We start from the raw sequence: 16,349 nt of genomic DNA, 5'->3' as shown, positions 1-16,349 counted from the left end.
CGTCCACTTGGCTCTAGTTACAGCCCTCAGCTAGGCAACAACATAAATGTCCATATAACACAGTGCTTTTACCTTGGCGGGTTTTTAGCTGCTTCAGGTTTATTCTGCCACTCCTGTAGCTTTATGGCTTCCCAGATGGGGGTCTCCAGCCCTCGTAGCATGCAAGGCTACTGGTATGCTTACACAGCCAACATCCAACCTCTGCCTTTCAGGCTTCAATAGGCCTCACTAGGCCTCACACTCTAGCGATGTGCCACACAGGAACAGGCCTCAGGCCTTACACACACCAGTGTCTCAAGTCTATCAGGGTTTATATATCCTTTAGTACACACCCACAGGACCTGTGCTGATGTCACAGTCATGTGATCAGACATTCTGTGTGCACAGGGCCTGCACTATCTCACAGTCATGTGACCAGTCACCTGATGGGGAAGGTACATGGTCAGCCCAAAACACATCCTGGATCATTACAGTAATGCCAAGCAAGCCGCTGCATTACATATGTTTTATTGTGAGTCCGTAAAAGTGGCGAAATACCTCTGACAACATCATTGACAGCAATGATCTGGGAGTCAGAGATGCTTCCAGGGGTCTTCCCCATGCTGTTTCCATGCCATTTGAGCACTGTTCCCATCAATTTGGGCAATTTTTAGGCTCTCTGCAGACCACCGGGGGGAGCCGCCTGAAAAATGCTCGAGTTTCCCATAGACTTACATTGGGCTCATTGCTCGGGTCGAGCACCCGAGTATTCCAATGTGCTCGACCCGAGCAACGAGTACCCGAGCATTTTAGTGCTCACCCATCACTACTCAGTTACCTACCAATTTATGAAGGGGGTGGCTGTGTAGTATCATATATGCACAGAGATGAGGCTTGCATAAGACTCCAGTCACACAGATACGTGTGATGCACAGTGTCTGGCTTACAGACTAATAATGATGCCCATACTATTAGATTAGGCGGGCTGTTCAGCACTATATAAGTCCACCCCACAAAGACAGACACCCCAGTTCACCCTACTAACACTGAAACGTCTGATGAGAGCTCGTCTCTCAATATCTAGATCTGCGCATGCGCTGCCTCTGGTGGCCATTTTCCCTAAGCCAACAGTAGGGATATGTACAGGAGAGGGGACATCTGCTCGCTGCCGACTTCTTCCGAGAGGACGGTGCCCACAACATCGCCCCACTCCCTCCGTTGCCGCAGTCCTCCTGAATCAGTGACCCTTTTGATAGGGCAAGGCCTGCAGCATTGCCCTGCTCATGCTGCCACCGCCACCAACCTCCTGGAGTAGTGACCCCGCTCCACCGCCGCTGACCCCTGGGTAAGCTACCGTTAAAACGGATGATAAGGTGCACTGTGTTATTTAAAAAAAAAATTCTATTTTCCACTCCAAAATATGGGGTGTGTCTTATACTCCTGCATTTTATTATCCGCAAAATACGGTATATAAGTATATGTATATGTACATATATAAAACGATCAGAGTATTCTAAGCTTACTCATAAATACCTGCACACACGAAGTCGGGGGTCTGCTATAATAAGGATAAGGTAGGGCCGCATACATGATATCCACTGGGGTAATACCCTATGAGCTTTAGGTAAGTGGAGTCATGTGCCTAAATTAGAAAGGGTCATATAGATACACCCCTTAGCAGAAGTAAACACAATTTCCTCAAGTACAAGTAAACCAAAGCATCTTATCTGCTTTTGGTTTCCATGGGCCTTTTAACAGCTGGGCTGCCTCACAGTACATCACAACCAGGGCTCAGTAATGCCAAGGGCAACCTTTTTTCACAATTTTGTGCTCTATGAAGAACAGTAACTAGTTCATTTTGAGGCACATAACTACCATCAATGGAATTGGAAATTTAGACAGTTACTCTCTCTCTTTATATACACTGCTCAAAAAAAATAAAGGGAACACTCAAATAACACATCCTAGATCTGAATGAATGAAATATTCTCATTGAATACTTTGTTCTGTACAAAGTTGAATGTGCTGACAACAAAATCACACAAAAATCATCAATGGAAATCAAATTTATTAACCAATGGAGGCCTGGATTTGGAGTCACCCCCAAAATTAAAGTGGAAAAACACATTACAGGCTGATCCAACTTTGATGTAATGTCCTTAAAACAAGTCAAAATGAGGCTCAGTATTGTGTGTGGCCTCCACGTGCCTGTATGACCTCCCTACAATGCCTGGGCATGCTCCTGATGAGGTTGCGGATGGTCTGAGAATCTCATCTCGGTACCTAATGGCAGTCAGTCTACCTCTGGCGAGCACATGGAGGGCTGTGCGGCCCTCCAAAGAAATGTCACCCCACACCATGACTGACCCACTGCCAAACCGGTCATGATGAAGGATGTTGCAGGCAGCAGATCACTCTCCACAGCGTCTCCAAACTCTATCATGTCTGTCACATGTGCTCAGTGTGAACCTGCTTTCATCTGTGAAGAGCAAAGGGTGCCAGTGGTGACTTTGCCAATCCTGGTGTTCTGTGGCAAATGCCAAGCATCCTGCACGGTGTTGGGCTGTGAGCCCAACCCCCATCTGTGGATGTCGGGCCCTCATACCATGCTCATGGAGTTGGCTTCTAACCGTTTGTGCAGACACATGCACATTTGTCGCCTGCTGGAGGTCATTTTGCAGGGCTCTGGCAGTGCTCTTCCTGTTCCTCCTTGCACAAAGGCGGAGGTAGCAATCCTGCTGCTGGGTTGTTGCCCTCCTACGACCCCCTCCATGTCTCCTGGTGTACTGGCCTGTCTCCTTCTAGAGCCTCCAGCCTCTGGACACTACGCTGACAGACACAACAAACCTTCTTGCCACAGCTCGCATTGGTGTGCCATCCTGGATGAGCTGCACTACCTGAGCAACTTCTGTGGGTTGTAGAGTCTGTCTCATACTACCACGAGTGTGAAAGCACAACCAACATTCAAAAGTGACCAAAACATCAGCCAGAAAGCATTGGTACTGAGATGTGGTCTGTGGTCCCCACCTGCAGAACCACTCCTTTTTTGAGGGTGTCTTGATAATTGCCAATAATTCCCATCTATTGCCTATTCCATTTGCACAACAGCATGTGAAATTGATTGTCAATCAGTGTTGCTTCCTACATGGACAGTTTGATTTCACAGAGGTTTGATTTACTTGGAGTTATATTCTGTTGTTTAAGTGTTCCCTTTTTTTTGAGCAGTGTATAAATGAATCATGTATTATTCTCATTTTCTCACTTCTTCACTGCTGTGCTGTCAGACATTATCTGAAATTTTTTTGTTTCTATAGCTAAACTGTGAGATCTGATGTACTACTGCATTTCCTGCCTTGACTTTTATACTGGCTATGACAGACCCTCCTGATTGGTTGTACTATACAATATGGCAGGATAGCTTCAAGACAATATGGAGAGGACCGCCAAACTGCACCCGAGGTCATGTGAGGCTTCTCTGGTTGATGCAATCTTATAAAATGTGTAAATAATTCTATTTTAGGTGTGAAATCGCAAATTAAGTGAATCCCCCTTGCTTCAACAAATTCCAAAAAATGTCAACGCAAATTCAGTTTGCATCAAATTAATTCATTTATCAGTTGGCATGTTTGGAGGGGGTTTATTGAACGAGGCTGGCAGTGACTACTTGCCCAATCTCTTCTTTCCCACATCACCATACATGGAATACAACTCGCCAGGCAAAAGTGTAGTGAAAGTTGATATTAAAGGGGTTGTCTGGCCTTGGGACACATGTCTGCGCATAGAACCCACTGTCAAGATTCTCCGGTGGCAGCATCGGGAGTGAGTGAGTTCATGACTACAATTATGCGATTTGCATACTTACGCAGCCTTGCTCAATACAAGTGAATTGAGTGAGGCCGGACATGTCTAGATGGGATGTGGTCAGAAGTATGCAAATCGCATACTTGAGGTCATATGACTGTCCCGCACCTGATGCAACACTGGAGAATCCTGACAGTGTGCACTGTGCGCTGTAAGGATTCAAAAGTCTGCAATCACATAGAGTAACTGCAGACTTTTGCCCCAAGCTTGGAAATCCTCTTTAATAGTAGAGTACATGAATGTGATTTATTATTTTTCAAATCTAAGAAGTTTTTTTTTCTCTGAAACATTATCATTATATAACAACAGCTTCAAATAAAATTGATTTCTTCTGCTTAGTTTTCTGCTTCTGCTCCTAAGAAGACCTATATGCAGTTGTTTAATTGAAACTTGTGCAAAATCATGAGAGTTTCCGCATTATCAGAGACAAGAATTAAGTAACTGAATTGTGTACAACTAGTTAATTACCAATTTACCAAATAACTCAGATGAGGGTTAAGCAATGGTCAAACACAGACGGGTCCCACTGGACCAAAACTAAAAAAAAGTGATCTTAGCCGCATTCACTCGAGCTGCTGTCACCGAATGTCCTCCAGAATGTTCAAAGTCAGTGACTCTTATCGTAAAAAGAAGATATCTTTGAAGATCGCTGTGTGATTCCTTATCATTTCCTTATTTGGGGACAGCCGTTTTGAATCGGATTTTGTGCCAAAGACTGAAGGAAACAAAAGCAGAAAACATTACATTCCCCGTAACACTGACCATCAAGAGGTGAAAATTGAAGATTGCACCATAGCGCTTAGGTAAGGAGCAAATCATTTTAATTAAAATTCCTTAATTTTATTTCTAAGATTTGGATATTTGTAAAGTAGGGTTCTCCAACCTGAAATTTTCCAGCTGTAGAGAAATTAGAATAGCAGTTTAGTAGTGTCTAGAAAGCCACAGATTTCAGACAACTGTTGGAAGGAATATTCACTGTTGTAGGCAACGAAATGCACAATATGGGTCAACGAGATGACTTCACTCTTTGGTTTTGGAGATCTGTTGACCATAGATGACACCTACTACAGATTATGCCAAATCTTAGAAAAAGCTTAGCTTCCGTTCTTTTGGAAGTGTTGTCTACATGGGTCAACAACTTTCACTTTTCAAGGTCACGCTCCACTGAAAAGTCCCAGATCAGAAAAAAAAGGCACATGTTAGTCAGATGGAACAAAACTTTGAGTCGGGCAGGATGCTGAACATATAGTTCTAGAGTTCTGTGGACCTTAGATGACACATACTATAGATTATTCCAAATCTTAGAAAAAGCTAAGCTTTCCCCTTTTATCTAACCTGAAATATAATTTTTTGTGGAGGAGATGGGGACAATTTTTTCTCTCTGTGCCTAGTCCCCGTACCTTAACTCTCTATCTAGACTTTCCAGATAAAGTAGAGTCAACATGCTATATATGTATGAAAGAAAGGCACATCGATTATTCATACAGGGATTTTTGTATTATACTTTGACAACAAACATTGAATTTGTATAGTTAGGTTTCAAGTTACATTTTTCTGCGTTAGGATATCTTTATGGATCGTGAAGTCTTTGCCATTTTAAGAAAGGCTACATCTATGTATACACCTTTTGGAGAAGGAAGAAAACCCAGATTCTTGGAAAGCTACTTTATAAGCCAATGTCCGATTCCATAATCATGACTGCATCATGACTAAAGATATCATCCAAACCAGAAATCGGTGGTTTGGTTAACTCCATTTGTCATGTTGCCAAGCTCGTTAACCCTAGAACGCATACCTGGGGCCTCGCAGGCCTGCCCTGTTAATTGTTTTCTATTTTCTGCAAGATTACTTTAGCTAGAATTTTGAAACTCTAGGTATTACTCAGGTATATAGTTGTTTGTCATTTTTGTTTGAGTTATTCCATGTTATTTGCACACGGGCCTAAAAGGCCCCAGGTATGTGAAAAAGTAGATTTTTATGGTCATGCGTTCAAGGGTTAATGGATCTAACATTGACTTATAAGGTAGCTACCTCCAATTCATGCCGCAAAAGAATGAATTTTCTTTATTTTGTGGAAAAAAAAGTTATTTTTCCTATTATTTTTCTATGGAGAATTGTCTGTAAGTCTTTATATTCCAGTTGGATCTTTTTACTAATGCCGAAGAATTTTCTTCCAACGAAGTGGAATGTGGGAACTTACCTAATTGCAGTGGCAACTCCAAGATTGTAGCCAGGTATATTCATTCTGAACTGGTCACAGAAGTGATTATTAGGTTTGTTATCACTTTTATTAATTGACCATTGGATTAATTACCCATTCATATAGCAGTATTACAGATATGTATTGTACAGATGGGGAGTATGAGAACCTTAGCTTGCTTGATATTGAAGAAGAAAAGCTTGACAATGACTCTTCTCTCTTCAGTAAGCGTTTAGAACAATGGGATCATTTTCTTTTTTCATAAAGGAAAATATATGACTACTTTTTCTAAGGAGTTGAGGCAGTTTTGTCACAATTGAACTAAATACTAATTCATCAGATATGTGGACATTTGTCTTTTCTCCTCTGGTATATAAAATGTAAGATATTGAAATGGTGCAAAACAATAACAATTTAGGCTTTCCTCCCTGTCTAGAGCATGAGGTCATTGATTATACAAAATATATGATGATCTTTAATTTTTCCCTTTATGTTTTAAACATTTTTTAAAATTCTCTGTGAAAAAAGAGGCTTTCTGTAACATATTATTATCCAAAACAAATGTGATGTTAGAACAAGAAGCTATCAGGCTGTGAGGGTCTACTCAACGTTTAAAGGGGTTGTCTAGACTTAGGCTACAAGTCTGCAGTCACTCTATGTGACTGCAGACTTGTGAATCCTCACATTGCGCCTACTGCACACTGTGAGTATTCTCTAGTGCCGGCATCAAGAGTGACTTGCAGACACGTGTCAACTAGATGAGTGCAGCCTACCTCAATGCAAGTGTATTGAGCACGGCTGGATACAGCCTAAACAGAATGTAGCCTGAAGTATGCAATTCACATACTTGTGGCCACATGAACAACCGCTCCTAGCTCTGGCACCAAAGAATCGTCACAGTGTGCAGTGTGCGAGATGTGAGGAATGGATATTCCAGTGCCGCTTCACGTGTCGAAAGTGCGGTCATGTGTCAAATAGATGGGTGCGACCTCACTCAATGTGCCGCGCCCCAGAGCTGTGGGGTACTCGGCAGCCAGGCCTATGGATGCTGGTGGGGGATATCACGGTGGCTGGCCCGGTCCGTGGCCCAGGGCGGTCAACAAAAAGGGAAAATATTTATAGGGGATTTGTAAAGTTCGTGACGCCACCTGTGGAATGCGGCCAAAGGGAGCCGCCGCTGCGGAGCAGTCCTCTGGAGCTGATGTTACTGCAGCAGGGATGGTGTGGCTCTCCACAGGAAGAGCTAGCTCCAGGGCAGTGTAGATAGTGTTGCTTGCGCTGGGCGTTGTAGTGCAGGGGGTAGATGGCGCAGTTGAAATAATGGACGGAGGCAATGCGGTGCAGTCATCCGAGTCTTTACTCACAGTTGTTAAGTTCCTCAGGTTGTATTGTCCAGCTTACAGCCTCCCACGTCGTGCTGTGTTCACCAGAACGGGGGTTCAGCCCTTCCTGAGGTAATTTAGGAGCACCTGACGGAACCCCGCTTTCTTGTGTTCCTCTCTAGACGATCTTCACGCTGGGTCTTCTCATTCCAGCCCTGCGCTTCCCCACTCTCAGTCCCGTTCAGGGGCTCTGAAGTCCCTCCTGTCTCACTGGAGTTCCCGGACCTGCTTGACCCTCACAGAGATTAGAATGAGGCTTTGGCAACTGGACTATGTAAGCCAGAAGCCTCCGGTTTTTCCACCCGAGACTTGAAGCTACACGACTGGTCCAGGGGCCGGTCCCCTTCTTGCGGCCTACGATCCCTCTGTCTTCTGACAGATTCAGGGCGTACGGGTGCCGTCCTGCACTTGCCGTACCCCCTAGGATCCCTTTACTAGAACGGAGCCTACTCCTCTGCTCCCCACTTGGGCCTCTAGGACTGGGCCCTACTTGTGGAGCAGAGCTCCTAAAGAGACTCTGCTCCCAGACTGTCTTCACTCTCTCCTCTGAACTAACCTGCCACCCTAAGATGGCTTCCCTTTTTATACCTACTACTATGGTGCTCCCCTAAACTGCTTCTTCCACCCACACCCACTACTGGTTCCCCCTACCTTTGGGTTCCCCCCACTCCAGCCAGGGACAGGGCTCAGCACTGCGCATATATCTTGCCCCTCCAGCCGGCCTGGAGTAGTGTAGTGTTGGATGCAGGTGTTGGGGTTCCGGGCAGCACTCCCTCCTTACCTGAGAGAAGGAGATACCACACCTCTGGGTGAGGTGCAGTACCTCTGTGGTGACTGAACCCTCAGGGGCACCACACTACCCCCTGGTAAAACACAGCACGTCCGAGGGCTGGAACTGAGAAAAACACGGTAAATTTGACATGCAAAATTTTAAGAATGCATTCGCAAATAAGATAATAAAACATTTCATCCCTTTATGGGAGGCACTTCACTTTAACTTTACTGGTTACAATTATCAAACATTATAAAACACTTTTTAATAATATTCTGTAACAGGTTGTCCTTTTTCCTTTTTAAACAGGAGCAAAAGTAGCAGCATGGGCGTAGCTGCAGGGCATAAGTGATCCTGGTGCTGGACCACATCTTTCGCCACGCCAAACGGGTTTTTCTTCTGAGGTCACTTGATTGCACCAATAGGGAGCACCTTAAGCAGTGCAGAACTATATACAAAAGCAGTTTTTGGCTGTTCACAGTCCCCAGCCAGGAGTCTGTATACCCTGACGGGTAATTATGCACACAATATAAGAAAACATCACTTTAACCTCCTATACCCTTACGGGTGACTATTTACAGTTTAGTCCCGCCTACTATACTAGTAGTGGGGTCCCCACCTGGGGTATTTCTGATTTTTGCTGGACCCAGCCGGGTCATCAGCTCTGTCCTGCAGGGGTGTGTCCTCAATCACATGGTACACTTGGAGGGCATACCACCGGCGTTCCCCGTGATGCCGAGTGTAAGTGACACGGTCACCGGGGTACAGATTCTGGTCGGGATGGCCCTGTTCCGGCTCAGGCTCAACATCCCGCCGGTTCACAAAAATGTCCCTTGCAAAGTTGAGATCTCGAATGAAGCCCCACCCAGCCTTCAGGTCAAACTTCACCACGAGTCCTTCTTCACGGCGGCTGGGGTGGGCAGACTCCGTCTGCCGTGCTTGAGCCTTTGTGGCCTTGTTCCGAGCCTCCAGTCTCTCACAACGCGCCCGCCGAGCGTGCCGCTCCTTTTCCAGCTGCTGGAGCTCTCGCCTGCAGAACTCCTTCCTCTGCAGGGCTTTGGCTTGGGTCTACTGCGGGAACCCCATCAGGTCCCCCCCCGGTTGTCCCAACTAAATTCTTCTCTGCTGGGGCAGGCAACCGGGGGCGCTGGTGTCGGGAGTAGTGGGCACAGCTGCTGGTCCTCGAACCGGGCAGACCAATCAAAGGCCGGTGCGCCATACACCCACTCGTGTGCCGAAGTTGGAGGCTCGGGAAGGGAACCGAGTAGGAGGTTCCTGGCTTCAGCGCCCGGGAGTGGAGATTCCGGGAGGGAACCAAGCAGAAGGTCCTCAGGATCAGCGCCCGGGGGTGGAGGTTCCGGGCTGAGCAGCTGCTCCAGGGAGGGCATGGCGGGGTATGGGGAGCGCTGGTGTAGGAGACCCAGGAGCAGGTCGGTGCTTGCAGCTCCCGAGACAGGGGATTTCTTCCTACCTGCTCCTGTGCTGCACACAGCCTCCTGGTATTCAGCGGGCTCTGCCGGGGCTGGGGTGCCGCTGCTGGCATCCGGTGCTGTTCTCTGCCATGCTGCTAATTTCTCTAGCAGCTCGCTCCTCCACTTGGTGACCGCTGCTTGCTGGACCCGTTCCACTTGCTGGCCCAACTCCAGAATCTCACTTTGGAGGAATTCCGCATCCTCCGGGGACAATTTACTGGATTCCCCCTCCAGGGTTAGGGGGGTCGCTAGCTGCTGCAGGCTAGAGGCGGATGCTGGATCTTTGCTTCCGTCCATGCTGGCTGCTGGGTGCGGTCTGTCTAGACTTGTTAAGACCACACCCTGTCTCCATTCCTTCTCTCTTCCTGCCCTCCCCTTTCGGGGGCGGTCCCATGGCAGCTTGCTGTCGGTCACTCCTTGTGACGTCCTCCCTGCCTTGACGGACACATCTACGCAGACAGTCACTGTTGCAAGGGGCAGGCTGTGCTTTTGGTGCCATTCTGGGACCCGGCCCACGATGTAGTTTTTGATCACGCACATAATGGCGCCCGTTCTTCTGGGGCGGGCGCCACATTCAATGTGGAAACACAGCTCCTTAGGCACACAATACCCGCTGATAACGGGTTGGTCACGTATCCTGTTCATGACGCCAGAAGTTGACGCGCCCCAGAGCCGTGGGGTACTCGGCAGCCGGGCCTATGGATGCTGGTGGGGGATATCACGGTGGCTGGCCCGGTCCGTGGCCCAGGGCGGTCAACAAAAAGGGAAATTATTTATAGGGGATTTGTAAAGTTCGTGACGCCACCTGTGGAATGTGGCCAAAGGGAGCCACCACTGCGGAGCAGTCCTCTGGAGCTGATGTTACTGCAGCAGGGATGGTGTGGCTCATCACAGGAAGAGCTAGCTCCAGGGCAGTGTAGATAGTGTTGCTTGCGCTGGGCGTTGTAGTGCAGATGGAAGATGGCGTAGTTGAAATAATGGACGGAGGCAGTGCGGTGAAGTCATCCGAGTCTTTACTCACAGTTGTTAAGTTCCTCAGGTAGTACTGTCCAGCTTACAGCCTCCCACGTCGTGCTGCGTTCACCAGAACGGGGGTTCAGCCCTTCCTCAGGTAATTTAGGAGCACCTGACGGAACCCTGCTTTCTTGTGTTCCTCTCTAGACCATCTTCACGCTGGGTCTTCTCCCTCCTGCCCTGCGCTTCCCCACTCTCAGTCCCGTTCGGGTGCTCTGAAGTCCCTCCTGTCTAACTGGAGCTCCCGGACCTGCTTGACCCTCACAGAGATTAGAATGAGGCTTTGGCAACTGGACTATGTAAGCCAGAAGCCTCCGGTTTTTCCACCCGAGACTTGAAGTTACACGACTGGTCCAGGGGCCGGTCCACTTCTTGCAGCCTACGATCCCTCTGTCTTTTGACAGATTCGGGGCGTACGGGTGCCGTCCTGCACTCGCCGTACCCCCTAGGATCCCTTTACTAGAACGGAGCCTACTCCTCTGCTCCCCACCTGGGCCTCTAGGACTGTGCCCTACTTGTGGAGCAGAGCTCCTAAAGAGACTCTGCTCCCAGACTGTCTTCACTCTCTCCTCTGAACTAACCTGCCACCCTAAGATGGCTTCCCTTTTTATACCTACTACTATGGTGCTCCCCTAAACTGCTTCCTCCACCCACACCCACTACTAGTTCCCCCTACCTTTGGGTTCCCCCCACTCCAGCCAGGGACAGGGCTCAGCACTGCGCATACATCTTGCCCCTCCAGCCGGCCTGGAGTAGTGTAGTGTTGGATGCAGGTGTTGGGGTTCCGGGCAGCACTCCCTCCTTACCTGAGAGAAGGAGATACCACACCTCTGGGTGAGGTGCAGTACATCTGTGGCGACTGAACCCTCTGAGGCGCCACAAATGCAAGTGTATTGAACGAGGCTGGATACAGCCTAATCAGAGGCACACTTGTGGACACAAGAATAACGACTCCCGGAACCGAAGAATCTTCACAATGTGCAGTGCTGGCGATGTGAGGATATTCCATTGCCGCCACCGGGAGCAGCGGGCATGTGACCGCAAGTTTGTGATTTACATACTGTACATGCTGTCATATGCTGACTAGGTGGGCGCGGCCTTGCTCAATGCAATGGGATTGAGCAAGAACAGATACAGGCTAGCCAGGATGTGGCCAGAAGTATTCAAATCTCATACTTGCTTTCACATGAACGCCCGCTTCCAGCACCGGAGAATTTTCACAGCATCCAGTGCGTGTGATGTGAGGATTCACAAGTCTGAAGCCACATTGAGTGACTATAGACTTGTAACTTAAGACTGGAAAACCCCTTTAAGGTTGTGCCATAATGAACTCACAGTGGTCCACAAGCCAAGCATGGCTGGCAGTTACTCAGCCATCAGGTTTCATGATTCTGTCTCTTTCATTTTTATATGACCAGTCAATGAAAGATAAATAATAGACAAAGGCACTCTTCATGGTATCTGGGTGAGGATAGGCTTCTGTTTGGTTGTGTCTATGAGACAAGAGAAATCCTACCACCATTGGCATTTATTCTAAAGCTGTTCTTTCTTCTTCATTGATACTGGTTCAGTAAAATGATTTTGACCAGTCAAAACAAAAAATTCAAGTCAATGTGCCAATATTTAAATTTTTCAATTTGCTCAAATTTGTCATAGAAAGTTAAATTTGCTTTGAAGTTACAATGAAAATCGAATGAACCCAGAACATAATAAATATTGAGAGCAAAAAAAAAGGAAAAGAAAATAATAATCAACTTATCACTCACCTGTCTCACCCTTGCCACAGCCGTCCACCTTCTGGTTCTCTGTCTGTTCAGCCTCTTCTTTCTGCTGGTGTTCAACATCCTCTTTGGGCATCATGATTCTGTGCCAGGGCTCCTGGCATCAAATTGGCCTCTAAAGTGACAATGTCACCAGATGACCACCCAAGGCACTGTTTAGGACTTAGGAGACATACTTTGTGAAGTCAAGAAGTGCATTGGTTTCCAGTGCACAATGAAGATGCGTGAAGAGGATGTTGCACACTGGAGGAAAGAAATGGCTGGATGAATCAGAGGACCAGACTGTGGGTGGTTGCAGCATTATGAGGATAGGTGAGTGATAAGGTGAGTATCATTTTATTCTAACAACTTTCCCAGTGCTCTATAAATCATCCAAACTGCATGAAGCGAATAGTAAAAATTTGAATTCAGCAAAATGCTATTTTTTGAATAATTAAAGAATTCAATTTGCTTAAAAACAATTCTCAAGTCTCTAATAACCACCAAAGAACTCCAAATTTAATGAGTTTGTATAAGTTTATGAGAACAGATTTTCATTTTTTATTGCAGCACATTGGAAAAATACCTAAACATATACATGAGAAAGTGGCCTCTAAAAACAGGAAATAAAGCTGAATCTGGAAAAATAATGGAAAGCAGTAAAATGTCATACAATTCTCTTATGTTTCTATTATTTGGTTGTAGGACATCCTAAAATATGGAAGCTGCTTCTTTTCCTCCTTACGAACTTGAATACACAACGTATGTCTACGAAGAAGATATAGAAGAAATAAACCCAACCATATTGCGACTGATCCACATTTGTAACATCATTTTTTACAGCATAACTTTCATTCTGGGGGTGACCGGGAATGGCCTGGTCATCTGGATTGCTGGATTCAAGATGAAGAAGACAGTCAGCATTTTATGGTTTCTCAACTTGGCCATAGCTGACTTTATATTTGATATTTTGTTCCCTCTACAGATAACTGAGATAATTATGGAAGGACATTGGCCCTTTGGTCTAACCATGTGCAAAGTTGTTTTCACCGTTCTCTTCATTAACATGTCCGTCAGCACCTCTTTCCTAATGATTATCAGTGTTGACCGTTGCACATCCATCATGTGTCCCGTGTGGTCAAAAAACCATAAGTCTCCCCGGTTGGCCATGACTATCTCAGGAATAATATGGTCAACATGTTTCATGCTCAGCTCCCCATATCTTGCTTTCTTCAACATTGCTCAAGATGATGAAAATGACACCTTATACTGTGTACCCATATATGCGGATGACGAGGACACGTACGCAATGATGGATCAAACTATGTTAATCGTCAGATTCATCTCCATGTTCCTCATCCCATTTTCAATCATAGTAATTTGTTACAGTCTTATTGCGTGTCGCTTGAGTAAGAGCAGAAGTCTGTCTAAATCGAACAGACCACTAAAGGTCATTATCACTATTGTACTTAGCTTTTTCTGTTTATGGTTTCCATTTCATATATGGCCTCTCCTAGAAGTCATGAAAGTTCAAATGGATCCTACCGTGGATTTGTTCATGAGCAACCTTGTATACAGCATCGGTTTCTTTAACAGTTGTGTGAATCCTATAGTTTACGTCTTTGTCGGAAGAGATTTCAAGAAAAGTTTACTCAAGTCCATTCCATTCCTTCTGGAGAACACGTTCAAGGAGAAAGCTGGTTCTGAAACAGAGCTCCGATCAAATCTGACAGTGATGGAGACTGAAATGGAAGTTATCACTGGTGAAGTAAGAAAAAATTCTTAAAGGGGCTCTCCTAAGAGGATACCTCCGGCAATATGCCATACAAGGATATATAGAAATTTTAAATGCACCTTCTGATGCTCTGCAACAAGAAATGTATCCTCCGTCCTGTCGCTAGGACATAAGTGTAGATATTTGGGTAACATAGCCTGGTGAGTAATGCCACAAGTATTAACAGAAGAGCCCAATGACTAACACTTCTCAGCCTTATACATCTGTCTTTATTTTATTTGTGGACTTCTATACATTATATATTCAAATAAATGTTCCTGGTCACACATCACCTGTTCCATTCATTTATTACAGATGTTACTCTTTATTATTCTATTATTGTATTCTAGTTACTGATTTGTATGAAAACTCAAATAGGAGAAGTTAGCTACTTCCTCCCATTCCATATTGCCCCCATATAAGGACCAGATAATCTCCAGGGATTGTTCAGTTTAATCTGATTGCCAGGATGTCAGCTGCAGTCTCCCTGGCACGGCTCCTTCTATTGGAAAAATATTGTATATCAGTATGACATGCTACTTGATACTGACTCATAGAAGGGTATTCTAGACTAACTTTATGTCATCCCTTGAGAGTCCTATCACTTAATGACCAATATAAGCTGTTTACATCACAATTGTATTTACTCTGTATTGTGCTGCTCCCATCTAGGTACCATGCAAAAAAATATTTGTGACTGTCAAAAGTGTTCAGTTTTTGCTGTTATTTTATTCCTGCTGCAACCCCGGAGTATAAAATTTCTTTGCATTTCTATAATCTGCCATGTGATTTCGGAGTTATGGGCCATTATATTTAGTTCTAATTTTTATGGTCTTTACTAATAGGGTGTTGCTCACAGGGTAAAAATGCATAGCAATATTCAAAACACACTCAGGCTAGCAGTAAACAGCCAGAGAACGGAAGAGAACCATAGTTAAAAGGTTAATTAATCTTTATTAGAATCCAAATATAAAAACAAGTAAAAATTTAACAAAACATACAGATTGCCTCATATAAGGGATGCTACTTTGCCCTGACCGGAATAACTGCTGCCTAAATCCAGGAATGTAATTCAGAAAATGAGGTTCTATGCAGATCACGTCAAGTGATTCCTCATGTGAATAATCATAATCAGCTGAGGCAGAAATCCCTAGTATAATAATACAAATTTTATGAACATGGGAATAGAATAAGAAGCTAGTGGCGAAACGCGCGTCGGGGGTGTTGGGGACACCACAGTGATTTATTAATTATGCAGAGTAGCCTAAAGACATGCCCCAGAGTATCCAATGAGCCACTCCCTACTGATAAAGACCATAAAAATTTACACTAAATGAAAAGGCACATATCTCTGGAACTGTATGGGAGAATATAAAAAATAAATAAATACATAAATAATCCAGACTATTCAGGGGAGCAAGAATAAAATAACAGCAAATACTGATTATTTTTCACCTCCTTTTTAGGTGCACAGGTTTCATACCAAGTCAGCACCCCAATCCTCTTATTTTAGCGATCAGCAGTTGGAGCCTCAGCAATCAGTTGGAAATGGCGTAGTCTAGTGATATCCTCACTGCAATGGCCTGAATACCCTTTAAGAAGATGAAGTATAACTTTTGTTGTGTAATATTTTCATTATTTCACTCTGATGAGATGAAACAATGAACATTTCCAAATAGTATAGGCTGTACACATATACTGTATCTGATTGTCTTGTGACATATAACTGCTCCTTCCCATGACAGATAAGCTCTAACATATCTGTAACTGATACTGAAGAGTTTTCTCATTGATAAGAACTAAGACAACCCTTCCTGAAAAAAAGCAATATTCTCATTCTATAAATGCCACATATATTACTTTTTTTCACCCTATGAACTCTACCTTTTTTGCAGTTCTTCTAACAATACTCATTATCTACCACTAGATGGCAATATCATAGTCAAAATCTCTTCCTAGTAAGTGAATAAATCTCTTTTCATTGTGGATGCAGCCCCTAATATAGTCATGATAATCATTTGATTGGTTTATTGATTTATTTATTGATCCAGATACATAATGTCTTCAGTTTATGATTTATTTTAGATTCTACTGTAGAATTTAAAACTGCTATACTCAATATGAACACTAGATGG

At 44.8% G+C, this 16,349-nt stretch overlaps 1 protein-coding gene across 3 annotated transcripts; it reads left to right on the top strand.

Annotated features, from left to right (window-relative positions):
• Nucleotides 1–4,520: 4,520 nt before the first annotated feature.
• On the top strand, nucleotides 4,521–14,444 carry LOC141173018 (chemerin-like receptor 1). 3 transcript variants are annotated; one of them, XM_073657644.1, is made up of 3 exons: nucleotides 4,530–4,643; nucleotides 5,980–6,074; nucleotides 13,146–14,444. In XM_073657644.1, exon 3 carries the CDS (start codon nucleotides 13,159–13,161, stop codon nucleotides 14,224–14,226), a length of 1,068 nt encoding a protein of 355 aa, XP_073513745.1. In that variant the 5' UTR covers nucleotides 4,530–4,643; nucleotides 5,980–6,074; nucleotides 13,146–13,158; the 3' UTR covers nucleotides 14,227–14,444. The 3 variants fall into 3 exon arrangements, with proteins under 3 accessions (XP_073513742.1, XP_073513745.1, XP_073513744.1); XM_073657643.1 differs by having other exon boundaries at nucleotides 5,980–6,113; XM_073657641.1 differs by lacking the exon at nucleotides 5,980–6,074 and having other exon boundaries at nucleotides 4,521–4,643; nucleotides 13,146–14,443.
• The last annotated feature ends 1,905 nt before the right edge of the window (nucleotides 14,445–16,349 follow it).

Source organism: Phyllobates terribilis, unplaced genomic scaffold, assembly GCF_046119375.1.
Source record: "Phyllobates terribilis strain yellow unplaced genomic scaffold, ASM4611937v1 Scaffold_12__6_contigs__length_324123572, whole genome shotgun sequence".
NCBI lineage: Eukaryota > Metazoa > Chordata > Amphibia > Anura > Dendrobatidae > Phyllobates > Phyllobates terribilis.
Note: the sequence above shows the minus strand (reverse complement) of the source record. Positions and strands in the feature narration are given on the sequence as shown.

Coding starts and splice junctions, on each gene's coding strand:
- LOC141173018 (XM_073657644.1), top strand. CDS start 13,159: ATGGAAGCTGCTTCTTTTCCTCCTTACGAACTTGAATACACAACGTAT.